The sequence below is a fragment of the Maylandia zebra genome, linkage group LG17 (genome assembly GCF_041146795.1).
Source record: "Maylandia zebra isolate NMK-2024a linkage group LG17, Mzebra_GT3a, whole genome shotgun sequence".
Classification (NCBI taxonomy): domain Eukaryota; kingdom Metazoa; phylum Chordata; class Actinopteri; order Cichliformes; family Cichlidae; genus Maylandia; species Maylandia zebra.
The window spans coordinates 30,630,526-30,651,885 of NC_135183.1; the positions used below are offsets into that span (position 1 = coordinate 30,630,526).

Below are 21,360 nucleotides of genomic sequence, written 5' to 3' on the forward strand. Positions count from 1 at the left end.
TTTTAAAATCACGTAATGCTTTCAATACATTTCTGTTTTAGCTTCTGCCTTTTTCTTAAAAAAAAAAAAAAAAAAATTAAAATAAATTGATCACCTACTATGACATTTACGTGCTCTGATTGTTTAGCCGCCACTCACCAAGAGGTGCCAGCTAGCAAAACCTTCACCTGCAGATGTTCGAAGCAGAAGAAAGCGAGGCTACGTTTTGACAGTACATGCTTCATCATCGTTCACAAGCTGGGTTGCATTTGTCAAGATTACTCAAAAGCTTCTAATTTGATCCTAATGAAACTGAGAAGCGGTGCATGCACAAGTAACATAGTAACCCACACTCAGTGCATGTTTAATGGTTTCTATAACTGACACTCGGGTTTATGCACAACTCCGGCCAAAGCTAACAGTAATTTTATAGCAATCTACTTTAGTGGGATTGCCATGAAAAATAACAGTAGTAGACTTCTCAAAAGCTCGAGATGCATGGAAACGTGTGTTTCCTCTTGCAGCCAACAACAGAACATCTGATGTACTTTGGTTTACAGTTAGAAAAGCACCTCTGGCCTTGAAGTGCCACATTGTTGTTTGTTAAACTAATTGGGGATGAAGCACATCTGTTAAGAAATGATGTAGATCAGTCACATGAGAAAAGAGCACTGCAAATGGGGCAATTCAGCTGCATTTCAAAGTAATTAAACCGTAATTGCACCTCTTGAATCGAAGTTATTAGTTTGCACTCTAATCACATGTTTATTGTTTCATTTTAAATTTACTGTGGTGGTGTACAGAGGCAAAAATTGCATCAGTGTCCACACACTTATGGCCCTAACCACCAAAAAATAAATTATCCCCCCCAAACCACTTATACAGGAAAGAAAACCACAGGCAGAATACATGTGAGTAATATGAACAATTTCTAGGCAAGACCACATTGAAACCACTGGATGGTTGTGGCTCTGACTGCAAATGGATGTATCTTGAAACCTTACCTAACAAAAGCTCATTAGCATTTATTTGAAGACAACTGTCGAATTGCTCCAATATCTACAGGGCTCCAATTTCCTCCATTTTATCATGTTCTTTTGGTGCAATAAAATAAACTTCAGAGCAATAAATGTTTTTTTTTCTTTTTTTGCACATTTATCATTGTTACCATACTACTCATTATTTTTCTAGTTTTCCCAGCATTCACATGTCTCCCGTTGCTCAGTTTCCTTACGTACTCTGTTTCTACCTTCTGTTACCGGTAATGTCCGTTTCTATCACTTTCTTATTTCCCATCAGTCTGAGAAGTTAAACAGTGTGAATGAGCTGGCCAATTTCCTGTGAACGCTTGACTTCCACTGCCATGCACACGCAGGGCGATGCCCCCAGCAGCCCAGGGCTGACTTCACAGACCCTCTTGAGGGTGTGACTGAATCACATGTGCTCAGAGACACATTTCTTCACAATGACTTGGCCTAAATGGCTTAAAGATGCCAGGGCAGTTACTGGGATGAGAAGCAGACTGAGGAAGTATAAATATTAAGAAAATGATGTTTTTTAAAAAAATGCCAACAGAGATCATGATGGAGACGGAAAGAGTGCTTTAGATGTAGTTGTTAGTGGATCTAACCTACTTTCTGTTTCCTGGCTGAACAAGTCAGCATCAATGTACTTCCCTGGTACACTGAATAATTCACACACATACAGTGGGGCAAAAAAGTATTTAGTCAGCCACCGATTGTGCAAGTTCCCCCACTTAAAATGATGACAGAGGTCAGTAATTTGCACCAGAGGTACACTTCAACTGTGAGAGACAGAATGTTTAAAAAAAATCCATGAATTCACATGGTAGGATTTGTAAAGAATTTATTCGTAAATTAGGGTGGAAAATAAGTATTTGGTCACCTCAAACAAGGAAAATCTCTGGCTCTCACAGACCTGTAACGTCTTCTGTAAGAAGCTTTTCTGTCCCCCACTCGTTACCTGTATGAATGGCACCTGTTTGAACTCATCATCTGTATAAAAGACACCTGTCCACAGCCTCAAACAGTCAGACTCCAAACTCCGCCATGGCCAAGACCAAAGAGCTTTCGAAGGACATCAGGAAAAGTATTGTAGACCTGCACCAGACTGGGAAGAGTGAATCTACAATAGGCAAGCAGCTTGGTGTGAAAAAATCAACTGTGGGAGCAATCATCAGAAAATGGAAGACATACAAGACCACTGATAATCTCCCTCGATCTAGGGCTCCACGCAAGATCTCATCCCGTGGGGTCAAAATGATCATGAGAACGGTGAGCAAAGATCCCAGAACCACACGGGGGGACCTGGTGAATGACCTGCAGAGAGCTGGGACCAAAGTAACAAAGGTCACCATCAGTAACACACTACAACGGCAGGGAATCAAATCCCGCAGTGCCAGACGTGTTCCGCTGCTGAAGCCAGTGCATGTCCAGGCCCGTCTGAAGTTTGCCAGAGAGCACATGGATGATACAGCAGAGGATTGGGAGAATGTCATGTGGTCAGATGAAACCAAAGTAGAACTTTTTGGTATAAACTCAACTCGTCATGTTTGGAGGAAGAAGAATACTGAGTTGCATCCCAAGAACACCATACCTACTGTGAAGCATGGGGGTGGAAACATCATGCTATGGGGCTGTTTTTCTGCCAAGGGGACAGGACGACTGATCCGTGTTAAGGACAGAATGAATGGGGCCATGTATCGTGAGATTTTGAGCCAAAACCTCCTTCCATCAGTGAGAACTTTGAAGATGAAACGAGGCTGGGTCTTCCAACATGACAATGATCCAAAACACACCGCCCGGGCAACAAAGGAGTGGCTCCGTAAGAAGCATTTGAAAGTCCTGGAGTGGCCTAGCCAGTCTCCAGACCTCAACCCCATAGAAAATCTGTGGCGGGAGTTGAAAGTCCGTGTTGCTCGGCGACAGCCCCAAAACATCACTGCTCTCGAGAAGATCTGCATGGAGGAATGGGCCAAAATACCAGCTACTGTGTGTGCAAACCTGGTAAAGACCTATAGTAAACGTTTGACCTCTGTTATTGCCAACAAAGGTTATGTTACAAAGTATTGAGTTGTATTTTTGTTATTGACCAAATACTTATTTTCCACCCTGATTTACGAATAAATTCTTTACAAATCCTACCATGTGGATTCATGGATATTTTTTTCACATTCTGTCTCTCACAGTTGAAGTGTACCTCTGGTGCAAATTACTGACCTCTGTCATCATTTTAAGTGGGGGAACTTGCACAATCGGTGGCTGACTAAATACTTTTTTGCCCCACTGTACATAGAGGCAAGCACATTCTGTTTCTTCAACTCTTCTTCAGCTGACTGGCAGAAAATAAGCTCTTCCTGCTACAGCAAAGGGGAGAAGGTTTTTGAATGTGTGTGGCCAGGAAATGCGGTTATTGAGCGCTACTGGCAGAGAGGCAGCACTGACGGTCACCTTCCATGCAGACACACATACACACACGCCAAAATAGGTCACTCCTCACAATGTTCTCAGAAAACTCCATCTCCCGCGTTGCGAGCATGCAGGGAAAAGATGCACTGCTACAGCATGGAGACTAAAAGGGTCTGTGTGAGTTTGTTGCTGTGCTTCCCTCACTCAGACAATTCAATCAGCCTGATCTGTGTGCTCTGCCTTTCTTTCACTGTGGCATTAATGTCCCCGATCAGTAAAAGGCTGCACAAGTGCAAAGTCATATTCAGTTATAAAGAAAGATGTGGCTAAGACAAAGCAACAACCGCAGAAATATTAAAGGAACAGCTTGACATTTTGTGAAAATATACCGTCTCCGTCTCACTGACTTTCTTACCAAGAAGATCATTACTAAGCTAATGGCTTTAGCCGAAGCTAAAAGCCAACCCCTAATATAAAACAGCATGTTGATGTTTTATTAAACAAGCTTTTATATTCAAGTTTTTCTTTGAATAAAAAAAAAAAATGAATAGAAAACACTTTGTGAGTTTTGCCCCAACTTTTTTTCATGTTAATAATAGTGCTGTCAAAATTAACACTTTAACGCGGATTAAGCCGTCATCACGATTAACTCGATACAAAAAACTTTTCACGGTATTGGCGCATCTTGGGTGCAGAATGACTCAAAATTCCTGAAATGTTTCTGTCAACGCATTTCGGGCAGTTTGTCCAAGTAGAGTTACCTTTCCACATGCGCAAATGGGCAGTTGATCTAGTAGTGACGGGCAGCTGAACCAATCAACTCAATTTGGAGGATAAACGCAGATTGGCCCTCCAGGGCTCTAGAGTGCGACCAATTTGGTCGCAAATGCGACCAAATTTTTCAGTGGTGCGACTAAAAAAAAATAAAAAATATTTGGTTGCACCTGTGCGACCAACTGTTCGGGTAGCAAAAAAAAAAAAAAAAAAAAAAAAAAAAAAATCTGCAACATTCCCTGTGGTCAACAACAGACACACATTATGCCCCTATCGTGGACTAAACCAATCTGAGATAGTCAGGGGCGGGACCTCTCTGATTGGCCTTGGTCCAATTGAAAGTGCAGGTGGAAGTGGGAGGTGAGTAGCTTGAATAAAGCGATATCAATTCATTAAATCCTGAATCGACTTTTAAACATAACTGTGTTTTGCCAGAAACGCCAGATTCTCAGATTAAAGCTCACAAAACCATTTCAACAACAACCAAACAGCAAATGAGAGCAGGTACACGGATTCCACACAAAGACGTAAACACAGAGGACCGACGCATCAGAATCAGCTTTGTCTTTCTCGGCTTTCTCAACCGACGGCCCGTAGACGGACACGCTGTCGGAGCTTAGCGATCCTGATGCGTCCGGTCCACGCTGTGATTACGTCTTTTTGCGCTGATTCTGAGCTGCAGGTTTTGTCTCTCTCCAACCAAAATCCACCGAGCCAGCAGCAAAAGAAGCAGCAAACTGCGCTTCACATTTGATCAATGTCGTCATGAATTTTGCTGTTTTGCTTCCACGACTATTAAAATCACACTTCATGCACAGCTAGCTCTCTCTCTCTCTCTCTGTACTTCAAGAACAGTTTTCCGTCTCCAATCTCCGTCTCCGTCCATTCTGGCCCGTCTCCGTCTCCGGGACTTTGAAAACCAGAATCGAATGGATTATAGAAATCAGTGATGATACCCAGCCCTAGTGAGCAGCCTAGGCACGACAGAAGTGGATGTAGCTGTAATAGGAAAAGAACTATTGCTAACTTTTCTGTTAAGTTAAGGCCTGATCCTTCTGAAATTAATAGCCAGTGCTCTGACACTGTGTCATCAATCTTTGAATGCTGAAAAAGCACAGTGTATCCAGAAAAACACATTATATTATATAAATTATTATAAAATTTGTGTACGCCTAACTTTTGTGCCGTACCGGTACGCCCATGGCAAAAAGTTAGTCTAGAGCCCTGCCCTCTCTATGGGAAATTTGAGCATTAAAAAAAAAAAAAATAAGACGGAACAGTTGACCGACAAAGTATTATGCACATTGTGCAGGAAGGAATTTTCTTTTCACCGAAGCACTTCCAGCTTAAAATATCACATTGACACGATGTATAGGTTAGCCGGGGATGCTGCTAGCACTTTGGCTAACGCGTCACCCAGCTTGCAACCAGCCACTCACGGAGCATCAGTAAGTCTACCTCGGACATATTGACTGACACAGTGCCAAGTGGATTGCAACAACCTGCGACCTATTAATATTGTTGAGAACACGCGCTTTACATAGCTTTGGTTCCTCGTTTCAAGGACTTGAAGTGCCCATTATTCTGTTAACACTACATTAATAAAAAAGCAGCAGTAATTATAATGTTTGCTACTCATGTCCAACATGAACATTATCAATCATTATTAGCCACAGCTGCTAGCTGCTACCTTAATGACAACTTAACAAAAAGGCTAATGTGGCTATCAGGTTGCTGTTAACTGTTAAATGGCTGGCTAACGTTTATTTCACTGTTGTTGAGATAAGACCTTTGCTGGCTTCTCAAAATATCTCACATTGAGATGTTTAGTGTTGAAAATGACAACTTCAGCTGGAAGTGAGGGGAGTGGCTGCCTATCTGCAGTGCTACTATGTGTTGTGCATCTACTGTGGGAGGCAAAGACGGCACTGTTGACACAGTTACAAATGAGTGTCTAATCCTTTATTAATTTGTTAGTATTGATTAGTATAAGAGTATTGATTTTTTTTTGTTGATTTTTTTTTTTTTTTTTTTTTTAAACAAACCTTGTCAAGATAAGTATTTTTGCCATTGCCATTTTCAAACCAGATGAATGGCTGAGAAGCTGCAAGCTCACTGTCTAAAGATTTGTGACTGACAAGTCATTAGCCAACAAGCATACTCTGGACAGCCCCCCTTATTCCTTGAGTGACTATAATTTACACAGTGGCCATTATGTTGTATTCAGCATTACTTGAAATTAGTGAATGAGCGCATCAAGTAATCAGCAGTCTTTTTCCAAGCACAGGAGTCACCATTAAAAGGATGACTTCAGTGCTGGTTTCACTTTTCAGACCCAGAACCAATTTCTGTTTGTTATGCTACTATGAGATGAGCTCATTTCAAAACTGCAACAATTAAATTATTAACTGTGTGGTTGATCAGATATAACAATTTCTTCATTTCAAAGGCAAAAACATCTATTATTCCCTGGTTTCATCGTCTTAAAATTGACAATATACAGCTTTTGTTTTAAAAAGCTCAAATAGGCTTATTCAACCACCACCTTTATCTCAGAAACTATCTATTGGTATTTTTTAACATTTTATACTCTAGGCCAGGGGTCGGCAACCTGCGACTCCGGAGCCGCATGCGGCTCTTTAGTCCTTATAGTGCGGCTCCGCGTGGTTTGGGAAAATAAATTAGAAGTATTTAGCTGAAGTGTATTTTACTTATGTTAGTTCTTTTTTAACTTGAAAAAAAAAAATTATATTCTATTATTTTTTCATCGCTCAAAATAAGCGCCACACTCGCGGAAGCCAGTGTACCACAACGGCTCACAACAGTTTTTGTTTGCTACATGGATCATTTTAGTTCTGCTGGGTGTCTTTCCTTTTGTTATATTTCTTAAAGAGTTCAAAATGTGTTAATTACATAAATAAAATTTAATTTTCTCTGTAGCACTTCATGGATTTCATAAGCAACACACCTTAGTTGTTCACACAAAGCATAAAGGTAAAAAAAAAAACAATATATACAGTGTTATCTTCATTTTAGATGTCAAAAAGTATTTGTGGCTCCAGTGTTTTCTTTTACGTGGAAACTGGGTCCAAATGGCTCTTTGGGTGTTAAAGGTTGCTGACCCCTGCTCTAGGCAATTCACAGAGGAAAATAAGTAGATTAAAACAACATTTCAAAAGCCAAAATACTAGTTGTCACCATTTCCCATATTAATAATGGGGAATGGCAGCAAAAACCACATCACCTAACTATTCAGCTGCTACTTAAAACTAAATACAGTGGTCCCTCACTATAACGCGGTTCACCTTTCGTGGGGGTTTACACAATTTTTTTTTTAGACCATTATCAATCAATCAATCTTGTTCCGTGTCTCCTGTACAGTACAGAATGCGTTAGGCTTGTCAAATTTACATAAATCTTTGATCGCAGTGTGACTCTGAAGTGCTGTACTGTATGTTTGTAAGTTTTCTCCCCAACAAACACAACAATGTCAATGAACCGTTTTGCACAGTCAGAAGGCACCTGCGGGTGCCTTTGGTTTGATTATACAAGAGAGAAAAGTGTGAAAATGTTCATGCCTGTCTGAGAAAAGCATATAAAGTGTGTAGTGAGGGGCTTTACAGTCTTAAAACATCTATAATAATTGTAAAAAATAAAGTTGGCTACTTTGCGGATTTCACATATCGTGGGTTAGTTTTAGAACGCAACTCCCGCGATAAACAATTTTTGTTGATCTCAAAAAGGCCTTCGACACAATCAATCACTCAATTTTACTGGATAAATTGGAAAGATATGGTATTCGAGGGAAAGCTGGTAACTGGTTAAAAAGTTACCTAACGGGTCGGGAACAATATGTTAGCATAGGGCATTACCATTCAGAGAAACTTGGTATTACATGTGGTGTTCCCCAAGGGTCAGTGTTGGGACCAAAACTTTTCAATGTATACATAAATGATATTTTTGATGTTTCTCAAGTACTTAAACTCATACTGTTCGCAGATGACACCAACATATTTTTCAGTAGCGATGATTATACTGATCTTGTAATGACCGTAAACAGGGAGCTACAATTAATAAAAAAATGGATGGACATAAATAAATTATCATTAAATATAAATAAAACTAAAGCAATGTTTTTTGGTAATTTAAAATATAATATAGAATTACCAGTTATCATTGAAGGTGTACCAATTGATAATGTGAGTGAAAACAAATTTTTGGGAGTTATAATTGATAACAAAATTTCATGGAAACCCCACGTCAGACACATAAAAACCAAAATTTCTAGAAGCCTCGCAGTTTTGAACAAAGTGAAACAATTCCTTGATAAAGATGCACTTCGTACTCTGTACTGTACCCTGGTTCTTCCATATCTTACATATTGTGTGGAAGTGTGGGGAAATACATATAAAAATACAACTAATCCATTAGTCACAGTACAGAAACGAGCACTGCGTATTATTCACAAGGCTGGTTATCTAGATCATACTCACAAATTCTTTCTTCAGGCAAAGTTACTTAAATTCCAGGATCTGGTTAATTACAATACATCCATAATTTTTTATAAAGCTTTTACTAAACTTTTACCGGCAAATTTACAAACTAGATTTGAAATTCGAGAAAAGGTTTATAATGTGAGAGGCTTTGGAGAATTCAAATTACCCAGAACTCGAACAACCTGTAAAGGCTTTTGCGTGTCTGTATGTGGTGTGAAAATCTGGAACAGTCTGAGTTTACAATTGAAACAATGCAAAAATATTCATAGATTTAAATTTCTCTACAAACAGTTGGTCTGGTCACAGTATACTCAATGATGGGTTTTAGTGTGCTCTGTAATGTCTGTTCTCTTACCATTGCTGGTATGGATTCCAAAATAAAAAATAAATAAATAAAGTGTGCGTATGTATGTACATATATGTACTTGTGTGTGTAGATATATATGTATGTATATGTATGTGTGTTTGTTACTTGTAGTTATTACTGCCTGTTACCTGTGGTAATGCAATTTATAATTTATATATTCTGTATTCAGTTATGAAGGCTCTAATTGTTGGTTGCGAGCTGCCGCTTAGATGCTTGTATGTGCCCGGAGCTGTTGATGGGTCTGTATGCAATGATGGGCGTAGCTGCGGGAAGTTTATTGTTTTTTTTGTTGATGAGTGAGTATAGGGGTGGGATTTAATAAGTTTTCTTCGTCCCACTCCTTTTTCAGGCAATTTTTGTTTTTTGTTTTGTGTATTTTATGTTCAATATAGGTATTTGTTGTGCCTGAAAATGAATAAATAAATGAAAAAATGAAATGAAACAAGGGACCACTGTAACTGAATTTCTGTGGATGTTTTGCAGTCAAAGTAATAAAAACTCAGCTTTCAGAGAATAAGTGAGCATGTCAGGTCCCTGCTATTAGTTGTATAGTTAAACAGAGCTTATAAATCATGCTCATTAACAGAGGAAATAACATCAAACCACACCCTGAGCACTGGAATGAGTCAGGGGTTCGGACCTCAATGTCAAAGATCTCAACAAAGATAACGTCAAACAACTTAGCATGAGAAACCAAGTTCAACATACGCGCTCATATGCACAGTGCACTCATTTACACTTGAAGGCAACTGGCCAATATAGGTCAGTGGAGCACTGACAGAATCAGTGCATAAACAATCACACAATGAAAAACAGTGGTGCGACAAGAGTGACTTTTAGTGACACAAAGCAGAATGATTTTTTTCAGTTGCCATTGGGCCTTCCTTTTTTCCTGTCACACTTTCATTTTCAGTTCTAATGTATCTGACTGAATAAGTGGGGTATACCGTGCTTTTGCAAAGGTCCATCATGACGATGCACAAGCATCATGTAATGTTAAAGGAATCTCAAGTAAATATTTTGTAACCATATATGCGATTCTAACTTGTACATGCAGTTAAAATGATTGAAATGGACTGCGGGAAGCACCTGTGCTGAACTGAGCACACATTTAAAACCACCATTACTCCTGAGTGCCCACTTCCTTTGGGACCGCGAATGCCACCCATGCATGTACAGTACAGAGATCATTGTAGACAGACATGCACCAAAACAAACTCACACTTCTTCCTCCAATTTAATGAGTCACCGTGTTAGTGGCTTTGTGATGTCAAAAGACAAAACAAAAGTGACCAAACAAAATAAAAGTAGAAGCGGAAGGAAAAGAGACTGGAATACAGTTGGACAACCCAATGAAGGAAGTGGAAAATTAAATAGTCGAAAGACAACTTTTGAATGTAGAAAGATTTCCTGAACAAGTGTTTAGATGTTTAGCTGGTTCATGCACATTTTAATGGCAAAAAAAACCCTGGGAGACAAACCTTCAATAAATATGTAATTAAAGGAAAAAACAGAATGAACAGAATGGTTAAATTACAACTTTCAGCTCTTGGTTAAGTGTATTCAAAATGAACACTTAATGGCCCCCTCAGCTCATATTCTGTCCTGAACAGGGTCTTTTAGCTCCTCCATCCTTTCTTCTTATTGGCTGCCCCTCACAAACAAGATTTGAACAGGAGATGGGTGGGGCTTTGTGCTCACAGCCACAGTTTTGTGCCTGACATATATGACCATATTAGGGTCTGAAGCTGAGTGAGAGTGAACTTAATTATCAGCATGACCTCTCCTCTGCCTTTAATCTATTCTGTTTCTCTAAAAGTAATCTGAAATTTAACCAAATTCTTAAGATTATTAGATAATAAAAAATTAAAAGAAAAAAAAAACCCCACATCATTGTGAAGGAAAGTGATAATGAAATAATTCACACCAAAAAGCAATGAGATCAGGTACATTTGTAGAGTCCAAACACAACCACATGCACGCATAAATGGTTTGCATTTACCGGTATCGGCTTGTTGGTAGTTTCCCACCCTGGATCAAAGCTTACAGCAGGAAGCAGATGTGAACAGACCTCATAATCCCAATCATCTGGGACAGGGGCTCATTGTGTGTTTCGTGTGTGCTTGGTGCCTATGTGCACGTATTAATCAGCTCCCTGCTCAGATACTGTATTCACTCTCTATATTAAAGGTCAAGGTGCTGACCAAATCTGCACTTTGCTGTGCGATTCTGTGGATTAAGATGACATTTTGGATATGATATTAATAACGATAATGAAATGCAGGATTATTTTCTTCCATAACACACTATACATCAGCAGGGCAGAAGCAGGATAGGTGTGAGTGCAGGTAAACGAATGTGGGTGAGGCGCTATGAACGATATGACTCGTCCCCATTTCCTTTCACGTTAGTCACACATTGCACACACAGGTCATCATTTCCTGAGTATTTCACTGTGTTGGTCCCTTATCTTGATCATTTAAGATGTTCTGGGTTGTTGGTGGGTAAGCTAGCTTTTACACACACACACACACACACACACACACACACAGCAAAAATATTGCGTTACATCTTCTGAGAAACACCCAACTTAGAGGCAAAAGGCTCTTTTTTGGGTTAAGCCACGGAAAAAGGGCGGTTGAGAACGAAGGAGGCTTGTGACACGACAAGAAATTGGGAAGTCTTGTTTCTTAGTGTAGTAACATAAGGCGGGCTGATGGCGATTGCCACACAGACAAAAACAGCAGCAGACCCCTGCTGTGTAACCCTCTTTGACCCATTCGCACAAACAGGCTTATAAAAGTTAATTTACAGCAGCCATTTGAAAACTTCTTACCAAGAAAGTGCAAACAAATCAATTTAAATGTGTTAATTACCTTTTTTACAATATTGTTAAATGATTACTTAAATATTTGAGATTTTTGTGACATTTCTCTCCAAGTACCTGTAACTTTTAATTATTTAATATTTTCAACTATTTGTTCATTAAAAATAAACACCAGTGTGCAGTTGTAGATTTGCAGTAGCCAGTTGTGGACTTAAAATATTATGCATGTTCTGTCATTCAGTGCTGTGCTATAATTATTATGTTTACAGCTCAGTTGCTCCAGTGGCATTTTATTTATATTCAAGTTAAAATAGCACAGCTGTAACACTATAAGCGACACAGGACAGTTGGGTTAGGGATCTTGGTGGAGAATTTGCATGGCTGATGCTCAAGCCCAAGTAATCACTCACTTGTATTTCTAATGCAAGAGTAATGTTTTAACCTTCAGCATTGTGTGTGGACTTCACTAGTGCCTACTATGCCTGGTGTATTATTGGTTAGTTATGTCACCCGCCTGTTAGTATATTTTATTTGCATTTTGTGCTTTATATTTGTATTTATTATTGCTCTTAACTCATTCTGTGAAGCACTTTGGCATACCTGTGGTTTTTTAAATGTGCTATATAAATAAAATTTTATTGTAATGAATGATTGTTTCAGTATTAACATTAAGATTGTAAAACTTAAAAAAAATAATCAGCTTCCTTAATTTCTGAGTTCTCTAAACTTGGGATTTACAGTGTACATGCACTCTGTGGATTAAAAGAAAATTGCCTTGGCTTTGGCAGAGAATATGTGTACTGGATTGTGTAGACATATCTATAAGGTAATCAAGTCAGGTTATCAGTTAATGGTGAGACAACATTGGCAAAAAAATGCCTTTTGACAATATAATCAAAGCAAAAAACAGACCACATGTCAAATAACAAAGAAGCTCTTTTACGCAAGTTTAAGAAACCACTGCTAAACAGCCGTCGTAAACAACAGCATCGGAAAGTAGCACCTGATAAGATAAACCAGTTGTATCACTCATTCTTTTCTGCTATAAATGGTAGAAAGACCATTTAAAATTATCTGTACCTACATGATGGAGCCCAGCAGACTCTACATTGAACCGGCAGTAGACTGGTACAAAAAGGAGACTGGTTAATGGCCTCACTTCCAAAAGTTTTCCAGGAGAAAAAAATATATATTTTGGTATTCAACAAATTTTTAAAAAAGGAAGAAAAGCATTTTATCACACAGGGTTGAGTAGGCAACCCACATGCCATAAAGTTGAGGCCTGGCTTTGATTCGGCCCCATAGCCATTTACTGCATGTCTGCCCCCAGGGCTTTCTCCCAGATTTCCCATCTTCTCTACATCATCTGATCAAACAAAAGCTGCAAATAACCCCCAAAATGTATATATAAATATTTAAAATATTGACACCAGTCTTAAACCTTGGGTTAAGGCCACAGACGACATAAAAGATGGACATAGACATTGTGATGTCACCTGCCAGTGTTTCCACCACAATCACCAATGATCACTTTCTAGAAGCCAGATGTTACCTTAAATGGATAAAATGGAGTGCTAATTTATCAGCTAACACTAGTTAGCTTGGTGTATTCATACATAACCCAGGTGCAACAGAGAGACATGCATATTGACTAAATAGTGCTACGTAACAGACTAATAAAATACCTGAATTTCACTCAATAAAACTAAAGCAAATTTCTTGGATGTTCTGTACCACACAACAACCCATAATAATGAGATACTCCATTAAAAATGCTTCCAAAGGCTTCAACAAAACACACTTAGTGAAATGTTTAATGTCTAATAGTTGTGGATGAGGTCTTGCAGACTGAGCAGGACACCTGGCAATCAGCATAGCCATACTCCTAACACAATTATCCAGGTGGATTAGCTTTAAAAAATTAATTTAAAAAAAATCCACCCCACTTGGATATTGGATCCAGTTGGATATTTTATTAATAGGAGAGTCTGTGGAGACTGAATAAGTGTTGCCAGTCTCAGGATGGCACCTTAAGGAAACAGAGTTTCTGCCATTTTCACCGAGGTAACCCCTTTGTTAAGACTGATGGGCCATTTGTTGTTAACATTTATATAACTTATCAGGCCAGTGTTTTCTCTCTCTCTCTCAAAAAGAAGTCACACTGTGCAAATACCTGCTGAAGAATTTGTGTGTTTGTGTGTGGGGGTTATACATAAGCAAAAAAGGCTTTCAGATTCTACACTTAATATGCGAACACACACAAACAGACATATACACACTTCACATAAGGGAAAGCCCCCTCGGTGACACTGGAAATTGTTGCCACACACAATCATAAACCCACACAAACACACACGCATTGTCACATCTCCTTTTTTTCGTCTCCTTGCTGAGCGTTTAATGTCTGTGGCCTGATGAGCACTATAGAGAAGCATGTGTGTCTGCACTTTTTCACTTTCTTTGATGTGCTCCTTCAGAGTAATCTGCTTGCAGGAAAGAAAACACACACAGAGAGAGGCTGAACTCCAATTTCTAAACCCCGTCTAGACTACAAAATTAAGTCCAGTGTTCCCAAAACAGGTACATGTGTTTTTATGAGAGTGTATTTAGAAATAATATCACCCCAACACAGTCCATAACTCACACTTCAACTTTTTCCTTGTACTGAGAGGAGACTAACAGACTTCCAGTAGTGTAAGAAGCTCTGGTTTAATTCTGCACAACTGATGTCTGACAGCATTTGGAGACGCAATGTTACTGAGGACAGCTCTGCAAAAATCCATGCATATGACCCCATGAGGCATTTGGATCAAACTGTTCACTAAATGTTTTATCAGGCTGCATGATGGCCCAGTGCCCTATAACACGGAGGTCACAAGCTAAACCCCTGTAGCTTCTATGACAATCAACCTGCCTTGAGCTAAACTCTATATTCTATAATCAGACTTTCTCACCAAGTGTAGTCAAAGTGCAACTGTTGTCTGTACAGAGGTCACGTAATGGGTAAATGCGCTTGGGAAAAAAAAAAAAAAAAAAGCTACTCACAGCAAAGCCCATTCAAATGTCTTCCTTTCCCTTTAAACCCAAATGAAAAATACTTTCAATTAGAATTTTTGATTGGCTGATTAAAAAGGAAGTAAAGTGGAGGCACTACTTTAAATAGGATCCTTCCTCTGCCCACAGGAAGTTACATATAAAAACTAAATCGTCTCCAGGAAACCAGTGAGAGCTTACCATGTAGAAGTTGAGCTCATTTCACCACGCCAGATTGTGAGTCAGTGATGCAACTTTAGTCACAGCATTATTTATGACACAGCTATTTCCAGGTAACTGACTGATTATTACAATCTAAGGATCAAGTCATAGCAGCAAAACAGAAGCGATCTGATTTTAAATGTGAATACTAAAACATTGACCTTGTCAAGGGGGCGGTCATGGGGTAAAATAAATAACTAAGTAAATAAATAAATAAATATTAAATTAATTAAATTAAGGTGCTCTTCAATTCACTTTTAGTTCAACAGATGAGCAGCTTGCTAGCATTGTGTGATATTAAGCCTTGAGTTAAAGCAAGGCCAAAGCAGGTCTGTGATCTTCTCCAGCCTATGCAGCCAAAACATTTTGCCATATGTTTAACATATATGCAACATATTCGTTGCAATAATTTGTTAATTTTAAGGTACAAGGTGATGGGTAACATAGGTGCTGCCAAACATAGATTGTATAAAGAAGATGGTAGTAGGTCTGAAAAGTGAAAGCAATAATAACTGCTTTTTAATAGTCAGCAGAGGGAGATCTGCTGGTTTCAAAAATACTTCCAAAATTACAGACGTTTATGGGAAAGTGGTCCATGCTTCCTTGCTTTTTGACCTCTAAGCTGTAAGCACTTTCCTGATGACTTTATGGGCTTAATCTCAAGTTCTGGGTCATACTGACTAAAACACGAGGCACCATCATGGGTCATGGGACTTCACTAACCAATTGGTAACATTATTTTAATCTTTTATTTACAGTCTATGTCATCAGCGTGTGAATGGGTTGTGAAATTAAGTTAGACATGTTAAAGGGATTTTTTCCCATTTCTCTTTCAAAGCCTTTTCTGCATTGTAGTTAAAATGAATTTTATTCCTGGGAAAATCCAAAGTACTGCTTCCCACACAGAAACTTTACTTAGGCACACTACGCAATAATAATAATACCTGCTCAAAGAAATCTGAAGACTCATTGTGGCATTTTACATTTTGCAATCTGTATGAGAGAACTATGCCACTCCATGATCACTTTACATCCCTGCTTTCTTATTTTGAATGGTCACTGCTAACCAGCTAGGCTGCCTGATGATTGTGCTGATCGATACTGATCGCCGGACTCCCCAGAGACATGCGTCCATGGCTGAACGTACCCATTCACCCATCTTTGATTGTAGCTGGCAACTGCAGTCTCTGTTACTCTGAAGATCAGGTCTGGTCCGTAACTCTAAGGAGAAGCAGGTGGAAAACGACTTTGTGTTCCCAAACAGAGCTCACAAGAACTGCCAATTTCAGTAGAAAAGGGTGGAGCTGAAGAGCACCGGTGAGCTGGTACAGGTGGCTTTTAAAAATATTTAGTCATTTATATGGCACAAAAGGTTTGTAATGATATATTATATATATATTTTTTTTTTTTTAATTTAGAGCTGTGAATCACGCAAAGCTTTTTAAGTAGATGCCAAGGGAAAAAAATATTGAGCTGCAATTGATGAGAACAGGTCAACTTTAACAACAAGGCTTTTCAGAAATTTGCACAGAGAAACTTTAAATCATAATTTATGCCCACATAAAGCCTATACTTTAAAAATAAATGAATTTCAATATTTTTTCTCTTTTTTTAAGTAAACTCGATGGTTCATCTTAATTCCTCCCCTTCGTGTCTGGTTGACCAGGCTATTAAAAAAGTAAATAAATAAATAAATCTGGCTCTCTTACATAAGCACTAATAGCTGGTTTGAAAAGTCGTGGGTTGAGAGAAACAGCTGATAACCCCCCTTTTTCTGAAACAATTACAATTGCCATTGTTGCATCTGCACAGATGGTCCAAATAACAGCACATATTTGACCTTTTTTGCATGTGTACTTTTTGGATTAAGTCACCATTACAAAGCAAGAGTGTTTACAGTAAAAATGCATCTACCTTTTACTGATGACATTGCTTAACCTTAAAATGGACCAATCATGCTCATTTCCACCTCCATATTTTTTTTTCCCCTTGGGCTCTAGTAGAGTAGCTTTCCATGACTCAAAAGAACCCCAAACTTGTTTATCCTATACTTGGTCTCAGCTTATTACCTGGCTCCTCTCCCTTTAAGCCAACAGTCTTCTGATTGGCTACCTCAGCAAACAGATGGTTTGAACACCAGATAGGTGGAGCTTCTGTGCTACTTCTTTCACATCATACAAAGCCAAAAGTAGGGTATTCACCATTGCAATAGTTTATATATGACAGATGGAAGGTGAATCACTTCAGAGCTGACATAAAATGCTCTTCAAGAGCTCAGTCATATCTATAAATAATGTAGGTCCTTGGAGCAAACATTCAATTCTCAATGTACATCTTTATCCTCCACTTCATAAGTATGCAGACATACATCCCATGTAATCTGCCTCTATATGACTGCCACTGAAACAGCTCACTGTCAAGTTTTCTAATAAGGTCAAACATGGCCAGATACCCCACGATACTTTCCAATTAGCGTCCCAGGTGGAAGAAAAACCTGAAGTTTCCCCACTGCATCAAACAGCAAAACAACTACTGAAATAAACGTATAATCTCTGACTCTTTGGCCCACTAGAGCCTGTAATTATGTCAATAAAACACATTCTATATATAAACAACAATAGGCAGTTAAAGTGGGTGTTATGTCAGGGTGTTCTGGTGACTCACTTCATAGTGAAGCACACCCCATGTGCTTGTGGTATTGCGAGCTTGACTCCAGCAATTGAAAGCCTCACACAAGACTTGAAATCAACGCCACAGGCTAGCAGCAACTGGCTAAGACACTTACTTACATGTTTGCTGCGGCTTGTGAGCGTCAACAATGCTCTGTACACTGGCACACAAGCCACATGTGCTCAATCAGGACAAATTTTCTTGACTGCTAGCTGGTGCGTTTGCTAAATAATTTAGCTGAATCTCAACATTCACAAGCTGCTGCCAGCTGTTAAGAAAATTTAGCTTGAAGCCCAATTTTTATAAGCCTCATTCAGTAACTTTGCATGTACAAAAATAACCCCGATTACCATGACTAACGAGATAAAGGATAATTGATTTAATGGAAGCACTTGAATGCCCCAGCGATTAAGTTTATATGAGCTGCATGATTGTCAAGGGACTGTCTAGAGACATGTGCGATAGCCTAAGGCTAACGGGAAATATATTGTATTTCATGCCAATGAAGTTCATTTGAAAGGAAACCACAGACATCACACAAATAATCAAGAGTTAAAGCCTGACAAGCAGTCAGTAGTGTCCTACAACTTCTTAAAAACACCACATTTAATAGCCTAAAAACGCTTGGTGGGGTGTTTTGCTGGAAAAACTGACAGGAAGAAACACTTTCCGCTTTAAAAGCTTTAAAATTGTTCTCTTCCCATACAACGTGTGGTTGTTGTAGGCAGTTTGACAAGGCGTGGACGTGTGTAATCTATGAATGGCAAGTATAGTGGTGCTAAAAGAAGAACCTGCATTTAACCAGTTGAGTCTAGAAACAGAATTTAAGGGCGAGAGAAAACGGGCAGGCAATAAAATCACAAACATATGGACACTGTACTGAGTCTACCGTGTAAAAATTCATCTAAAGAGGGCATGCATGGTGAAATGAATCTTCTGTAAATAAGCCAAAAGCAGACTAGTTCCAGCTCCGTAGCTCTCGTCCACCATGCACTTCCTTAATGCCTCTCACATAGCTGAGAACAAATTTTTTTTTTTTTGCCGAACATCTCCCAGCTCTTTGTTTTCTGCAACTCTCACTCAAAAGACAAGACAGAAGGCTAAGTCATGAGCACAAAATTAGACACAGATTCGCTTATTATAGAAACTGTTATGTACTTAATCTGAACGAGAAAGAGAGCCCTCGATCCAAAGTGTGCCAAAGAGTTGCATTTTTATAGCCAGGACAAAATGTTATGAAATGGGCCAAGAAAGAATGTTGCAAGCTCCAGCAAGCAGCTTGCATGAAGTAGGGAAGTGAGGAGAGTCTGTGTGTGGGGGAAAAAGTTAACCATTCTGGTGCTGAGGAGCTTAATTCCCACATAATCAAACTGCAACATGATTAACATGAAACTAGGCTGGATGATAAGGCTGCTCATGAAGGAAAGTCTAAACCTGTTAAACTGTAAACTTGCTGTAAATTAAGATAGTAAATCAATTTCCACCGAACATTTCTAAACATATCTAAATTAAAGTGGACTCAACGACAGAAATGTTTTTATAGGAGTGACATTCCTGTTGTGGCATTTTAAACCATTTCACAAGCCTTGGTCCTATTTTGAGTCCAGACTTTCAACACAGTGACATCCAGTTATGTAGTGAAGGCAAACTAATGGACTGTGGGTCAGCAGTCACCGCAAAATATGTAATCAAAATCACTTCAACAGCAAGCATCTCTAATCTCAAAAGATCCTCTCCACATGTAAGAAAGTTGCCAGATTAAAACTAATGCTGTTGTAAGGTTTAGTTTAAATCAGGGATGTCAAACTCATTTTAACATTGGGGGCCAGATACAGCCCACTTTGACCTAACTACATGTTTGAACTGAATGATAGAAAAATAATTTTGTCTGTCAGCGTGACTCTTAAATTGTAAGAAAAAAACCTGTAAAATTACATGCTACAATTAGGTGTATCCATTGCACACATAAATGACCTAAAAATAATCAAATATAGCAACCATACATTTCTATAATAGACAAAAAACTGGAACCTTTCAAACATTTAATTTTTAAAATCTTTGGTGTAGCTTGAATCTCCATGTGGGTGCCTTTAGAAGTAAAGATAAAGCTGTAAAACATTTGAAAATACTGTTAAAAGTCCAAAATTTATACCCTCAATCATGTCTTCCAAACTTTGTAGTAGGGTCTGATTGGAGTCTTTGCCTGGCCTCCAAGCCTTAGGTTTGACAACCCTTGTTTAAACGGTCTTTTTTTTTTTTTTTTTTTTTTTTAAATATATGGGTCCAGTGTATGGGGAGCTCTTTGCAATTTGCTTTCCTTAAACTGGAAATGTAAATAAAAGTTTGCAAGTGGCCAGATTTATCAATGACCACAATAGATACCTGCTAAAACTTCTACTAAAATTGAAGTCATTTTATAAATAGTTGACAGGATTTTTTTTATTACTGGAACACAGAGAAAACCACAGGAAATAAAGCATGCAATCAAGCTTAGGTTTGTGGATATTTAGTGCTTATGAGGACAATGAATCACTGCACTGTCTCAATCAAGCATATAGCCACAATAAAAGATATACCTACAAGCTGCTCCAGCAACGTCATTAAAATAAATAAATAAATAAATAACCAAGAGCTAGAGAGACAATAATATATCTTGTCTTTATCATTTGCCCTTTTTAAAATTTTTTTAAAGAAACCGGAATCGGCTGTATTTCTGTGGCATGGGAGACAATGCTAGGCCGCCATGTAAAGCCTGGAAATGGGAGGAAAAAGGAAGAGGGCAGTGTGGCCACCCCTGCCTCACCTCCTGGGGGATACACAGAGAACCAGGAGACGGGGGGGGAGGCTGGGTATGATATGAAGGGTCAGTATGGAGGAAAAGGTGGAGGTTATAAAGGGAAGAGGGTACATGTGAGACAGATATAGGATACAAGAGGCTAGGTGGAGGCGCCTGTTAATTTTGACCCACCATAAAGTCGCTGCCGAAGTTATCCTCTCCCCTCTCATCGTTCCCTTCGCTCATGGCCTTCACCCCCTGGATAAACTTTCTCAGGATGCCGGCTTGGTCCATTTCTTCAATCTTCTTGTTGCCTTTTCCTTTAAAAAATCTCCCAAACTGGCAGGGGGGTAGGGGAAATGTTACAAAATAATAAAACAAAAGCGGACACAGGGAAAGAGGGAAGAAGGAAGGGAGGGGAATAAATAAAAATAAATAAGCTTCACGGGTCCTCCCAGAGAGTCATCGTCCGCTCACAACACAACACCTTTTTTTTAAATTATCGCCCCATGTTGTTTCTCCCTTTCCTTCTTTCTTTCTTCTGGACTGTTTTCACAACGACAGCGGTTAGTCCCAGAGAAAAGCAGCAGCGGCCGGATTTTCTGCCCCGTAAACAACTTCACAACCGCGGCGGTGCACGAACTGTAAACACTTGGCTATGCGAGAAAAGAAAAATAAAGGAAAAAAGACAAGAGCCTGGGTCTGGCCAGCTTATGTACCCCTCCCTGTCTACCTCGGTTGCCACATTCACACACTGCTGCTCGTTATTCGCTACTGGGGAACATCCG

The 21,360-nt window shown here is 39.1% G+C and overlaps 1 protein-coding gene across 1 annotated transcript in view; it reads right to left on the reverse strand.

Annotated features, from left to right (window-relative positions):
• The window catches only part of LOC101485157 (protein tyrosine phosphatase non-receptor type 12), a 59,190-nt gene extending 37,830 nt beyond the window's left edge, over positions 1–21,360 (reverse strand). The window contains 1 exon segment of the mRNA XM_004548187.3: positions 20,765–21,360. Within this exon segment, the coding sequence (XP_004548244.2) occupies positions 20,765–20,866 (102 nt within the window). The 5' untranslated portion in view covers positions 20,867–21,360.